General features: G+C 58.3%; 1 protein-coding gene across 1 annotated transcript; it reads right to left on the minus strand.

The window, feature by feature from the left end:
* Positions 1–202: 202 nt before the first annotated feature.
* On the minus strand, positions 203–4,636 carry SPAG4 (sperm associated antigen 4). Its single transcript, XM_029220999.1, has 12 exons — positions 4,207–4,636; positions 3,595–3,696; positions 3,186–3,252; positions 2,940–3,001; positions 2,645–2,688; positions 2,286–2,311; positions 2,075–2,183; positions 1,734–1,809; positions 1,491–1,606; positions 989–1,156; positions 462–551; positions 203–374 (listed from the first exon to the last, which is right to left on the minus strand). Exons 1-12 carry the CDS (start codon positions 4,514–4,516, stop codon positions 225–227), a joined length of 1,320 nt encoding a protein of 439 aa, XP_029076832.1. The 5' UTR covers positions 4,517–4,636; the 3' UTR covers positions 203–224.
* Positions 4,637–5,122: the final 486 nt, after the last annotated feature.

The raw sequence follows: 5,122 nt of genomic DNA on the forward strand, positions 1-5,122 counted from the left end.
AGGCATGTAACGTCCAGAGTACTGTCTTGTGCACATGGTAAACACTCCATAAACACCATCTACTGCTGCGCCCTCAAAGAGGGCGTTTTGGTAGACGCCCCAACCATGTTTATATACCAAAGGCAACTAGAGCGCCACACACCCCTCTTCCCGCAGTAGCCCTCCCAGCACTGATCCAGCTTCTTTCAGCATAGACCTCCACTCTACTCCAACAATCAGCATGTTTAATGGGCCCCCCCTGTGGCACTGTCCCCTGCCCCCTCTGAGGTTTGAATGCCATGGGCTCGGACTCGATACAAGCATGTGAAATGGGGGTGGCCCCAGTTGCTTAGAATCTGGATCTTCACCTTGGGAAAGGCAGCTGGGGGGTCATTCTGGGGAGACAAATGGATCATGCCAAGGCCTGGTCTCCCAAGGACTGCCTTCCTCCCCAATATTCCTTCACTGTGAGACAAACATACCTCTAGGTGGAAAGTCTGAATCTCAGATTTCTCTACATTGAAGGTGAATTTCCCCAAGAAAACTTCAGTCTCATCATCAACCTGGAGGCCCTAGTAAGTGAAGAATGAGTGGAGGAACAGTGAGGCACAGGTGGAGGAGGGAGAGTAACTGTTTAGCACCAATTCTGTTCAGTATCTGTATGCATACTCTCATTTATTTTTTGGTGTTAGGATAGTATAGTGTGGAATGTGGGCTCAAAGAAATCAAGTTGCAAATTTTAGTTCGACCACTTGCACTTCATAGGTTGTTGTGTGGATGCAAGGATATATAATCCATGTAAAGTACTCTGCACAGAGTAAGCACTCAATAAACCATAACTAATATTTGAATATGGTTATAATTATAACCTGCAGCAGCCTTGAGAGGCAAGTGGTAGTATCTCCATTTTATGGATGAGCGAGCAAAGACTCAGTAGCCTCAGTTTTCATGACTGCCTTGTGCTCTCTAGGCAAAAATCCCCCACCTCCTTGGCCTCAGCCCCACTTACATAGACTGCGAAGTCACGCGGGGCGCTCTTGGCTCCCCGGGTGTGTGCCACGCTGGGCGGTGGATGCTGCAGAGTGATGTCGCTCAGCTGCACACGACCCGGCAACTGGATCACCACCTGGCCCTGGTCGCCCTCAAAAGCCCAGCAATTCCCAGGGAACACATCTGGCTGCAGGCGGGCAGACAGACACACAGCCCATCAGAACCACAGGACAGGTTGACCCCATCATGGGCCCCGCCCAGTCCTCCAACCCCAGCCCGGTGTCTGCCCAGGGCCCCAGTACCTAGCAGGGCCAGGTCTCTCCAGTATCACGTTGTCCTCGGCCTCACCCAGAGCCTCACCCCAAACAAGCCAGGCCCTGCCTCCAGGACTTCTGCCCAGCAGGGCCCCGCCTGGCGCCACGCCCTCAGTTCAGTCAGGTCCCACCCCAGGGGAGCTGCGGGGGTCCTTTTCCCAGAGTCCCGCCCCAGGTCCCGTTCAGGGATCTAGGTTCCAGGCCCACCTCCAGGATAACCGTGGGCGGTCGCGCATAGTTCCAGAAGCTGAAGCGATTCCAGAAGTAGGCAGTGTTCGCATCCTCGTAGTCGGGGGACGTCTTCTCTAGGTCGATGGAGGCTCCTGGAGCCGGGAGAAGCAAACACTCAGGGGCTCCTAGGCCTGACTGACAGCTGGGGCAGGGTCTGTTTGAGGTTGGTCTGCTGGAGCCGGTCATGTGCATAGTTCTGTCTGTGTCTCTGAGTCTTACCCACAGAGCTCAGCGCATAGTCGGGTTTCCGCACAAAGTCCTCACTCAGCCTCTGGAATACGAGTTTGGCCACTCTCTGAAAAGAGAGAGGGCGGGGCCTGGAGGGGCGGGGCTTGCGGGCAGCTTTTATAGTGGGGCAGAGTTCTCTGGGGATAGACTTTGTGGGCCCCGGGAGAAATTCCAAAGGCGGGGCTCTAGGCAGGGCCTTAAGGCTCAGGACCCAGGGAGCAGAGCTGCAAGGTGGGCCGGGACTGTGCAATGGGCAGAGCCACGGGGCCAGGCTCCTGGGGCCCGAGCTCCTGGACCTGGTTCTGAGAACAGGATGAGTCTGCGGGGCTCACCTCGCTGTTGGCTGCGCGAACGCTGGACACCTCCTTGTGGAGTTTAACCAGCTCAGCCCGGAGCTGCTGCAGCTGCTGCCCCTGGGAGCGCACACGCTCGTGGTATTCGCTGCAGACAGAAGGTTGGCACGGTGCAGTTGGCTCCCTGTCCCCCTGGACACTTCAGCACCTTTGAGGCCCCCAACTCCCCACCCCAGGTGCCCTCTCTCACCTTAGAGTCAGTATCTCCTTAGGTTCCTGTTGGAGGGAGGAGGGAGGGACAAAATACAGTGCTGCTGAGCTCCCACCCACCTCTGTTCCCGCCTCAGTGTGGGAGGCCAGACTCAAAGGGCCTTGCTTCTGAGGACTGCCAACCGCTGCCCCCCTGCCCTGCCCTTCCAGGACCTCTCAGAGACAGACCCTCAAGCACCTCTGGGCACAATCCTTCAGAAATCTCCTGTTTATATCCAGCCTTTCCTTAGGGTTATAGCTTCCAGCACTGCCCTGCTCCCAGCGGCCCAGGGGACTCCACACAACCTGCAGGTTCACAGCCTGCCAACCACCCACCCTGGGACAGTCTCCCCGACTCACATTCTCCAAAGGAGGGGCCAGGTACCGGAGTCCCCACCAGAGTGCTGGAGAAAGAGAGGGCTGGTCTCAGGGGAAGAGAAGGGAGAGGGTTTCCCTGGCATAAAGGGGACAGTGGGGAGAGAAGAGGCTTGAAGGGGCTGAGTCTGAGGGGGGGACTAGAAGGCTCTGAAGGGGACTGTGAGGAGCTGTGAGCCTCAGAAGAGACTGAGTGGGCTGAAGGGTACAGGAGAAAATGTACCACGTTTGCCTCCAAAGCAGCCAGGGCTAGGGCCTAGGGAATTCACCGCCCTCTCACCTGCCAGAAAGAGGCTCAGCAGTGACACAGCCGTGAGCAGGAAGCGGATGGAACAGACCTCCCTAAAGAACCGGAGGGAGGCTGAGGCCCCGATACCCTAGCGAACCCCACGGACCCCACCCCAGTGTCCTAGACCCAGCTCCTGTGAACACAGGTGTGAATCGGCTCAAGCCGCAGCCGGGTCTGGCCCTGCTCCCCACCCCCTCAAGGAGCAGCCCCTGGGGCTCCCCTTTCCCTCCCTCTGACCTGTACACACTGACCAGCACACCTCCTACCAGGGATAACAACACGCTCAGCACCTGGAAGAGTGGGCCTGAGGAGAAGAGAGGGGGCTCAGAGAAGGGACTAGGCTTAGGGAGGGGGAGAGGTGAGGGGCTCACAGAGCGTGGTGTTCGAGGTTCAGAAGGGGCTTAGGAAGGGGGCTGGGGGATAGGGACTCAGGAACAGCGGTGTGGGCTAGGAGAATTAGATGCGGGTGAGGAGAATGATTTGGATTCTCATTCTCAGGGAAGATGGATCGGGCTCAGAGAAAGAGCTGGAGAATCAGACACGGGCTGGGGGCTCAGAACTGAAAACAGGGCCCGAGAGGTGAGAAATGGAATTCGGAGAGGGGGGCCAGAGGGTCAGAGGGGATCTGGGCTGGCCTGGCCCGTACTCAGGAAGCTCTTGGACACTCGCGGGGGAGGTATCTCCTGCCTCAGATCCAGAGTCGAGAGGTCGAGCTGCTCCTCAGGGACACCGGGAGAGCCAGCCGGTTCTGCGGGAGCCCAAGGGGCTCCATTGAGGCCTTGCGCACCGCAGGCCCGCTGTTTCCCCGGCACCTGGCCGCAGGTTCCCCAGCCCAGAAGCAGAGCAGCCTCAGAGGCTTTGGTCCCAATGCAGCCCCATCCCGGGTCTCTCGCAGCACTCTGACGCCCCCGCGCCCAGAAAGCTCGGTCTAGCCGTGGTCCCACCTCCCAAACGGTGGCCCCGCCCCCAGCCTTAGGTCTTGATACGGCCCCATTTCCCTGGTAGCCAACTCATGCTAACACCGAGGCCGCGCCTCCTCAGTGGTGCCCAATCACAGGACTTTCCCCGCCCCTCCCCAGGACAGTCCACCACACCGAGGCCCCCCTTTGGGGCATCTTATCTAGTACCTCCTCTTTTCACCCTACAGGTACCGCCCCTTAGGAGGCGCCCAGATAGTTTTATCCCGCTTCCGCGCCAAGCCCCACCCCTTAGGACCCACCCATTCCCTCCTCTCACCCGGTTTCGACCCCGCCCGCACCCGAGGCCCCTCCCCTCACGGTTGCCGCGCCACAGGCGGTCGGCCCACTGTGGCTCCGAGGCGCCGGCTTCAGCCGAGAGCTTTCAGCCCTTGTGGTTCTTCCGGGCACTCCAGCGCTCATGGCGGGCTCACCGCAGCTAGAGCCCCGGGCTCTTCTGCCCTCGGGCTCCCCGGGCTCCGGCCCAGCTGACCGGTGCCCGCAGCTGTCCCCCGAGGTGACGCTCATAGAGCTGTTGCTGTTGTCGCTGTAGAAGTTGGGCGTGTGCTTGTGTGGGAACGCGGCAGAGCCCGGGCGGGGGCTTCGCTGCATCCTGACCCCGGGCTGGCCCCCTCACGGACGCCAAAATCACCGCCTGAGCCGCCAAGGCCCTCGGCCCTCCCTCAGCAGGTGCGCGCCGCCGGTACCCCAAGGACTCTGCGTGCAGCCAGCGTGCCCAGCGGCCTGACCCAACCCTCTCCCCTATATCTGGGCCTGGCTGCTGACTTCATAGAGGAGACCGGGGTCTCCGCCGAACGCTCAGGTGTGGAGTCACAGAGCTAGTCGTGACGTCACTGGGGAGCCTTGGCAGTGTCTCTTATTCTTTCCCAGGTTAAAGCAAGCAGTGACATCACAGCCCTTCCCAGAACACCCCGTCCAAAACTACACTCTGCGTAAAAGAATTTCTGTCCCCCTTCCTGCTTTGTTTTTCTCCTTAGCACTTATTACTGACATGCTATGTGTTTTCTTTTTCTTTCTTTCTTTCTTTCTTCCCTCCTTCCTTCCTTCTTTCTTTCTCTTTTCTTTCTTTCTTTCTTTCTTCCTTCCTTCCTTCCTTCCTTCCTTCCTTCCTTCCTTTCTTTCTTTCTTTCTTTCTTTCTTTCTTTCTTTCTTTCTTTCTTTCTTTCTTTCTTTCTTTCTTTCTTTCTTTCTTTCTTT

The sequence above is a fragment of the Monodon monoceros genome, unplaced genomic scaffold, assembly GCF_005190385.1.
Source record: "Monodon monoceros isolate NGI ecotype Baffin Bay Population unplaced genomic scaffold, NGI_Narwhal_1 Super_Scaffold_13, whole genome shotgun sequence".
Taxonomy (NCBI): Eukaryota; Metazoa; Chordata; class Mammalia; order Artiodactyla; family Monodontidae; genus Monodon; species Monodon monoceros.

Bases quoted from the DNA above. Each gene is read 5' to 3' on its own strand.
- SPAG4 (XM_029220999.1), bottom strand. From the start codon at position 4,516: ATGCAGCGAAGCCCCCGCCCGGGCTCTGCCGCGTTCCCACACAAGCAC. The intron at 2,689-2,939 runs GTGAGAGGGCGG...CTCTTTCTCCAG, and splicing joins GCTGAGCCTCTTTCTGGCAG to CACTCTGGTGGGGACTCCGG. The intron at 1,157-1,490 runs GTGGGCCTGGAA...GCCCGCCTGCAG, and splicing joins CGCCCACGGTTATCCTGGAG to CCAGATGTGTTCCCTGGGAA.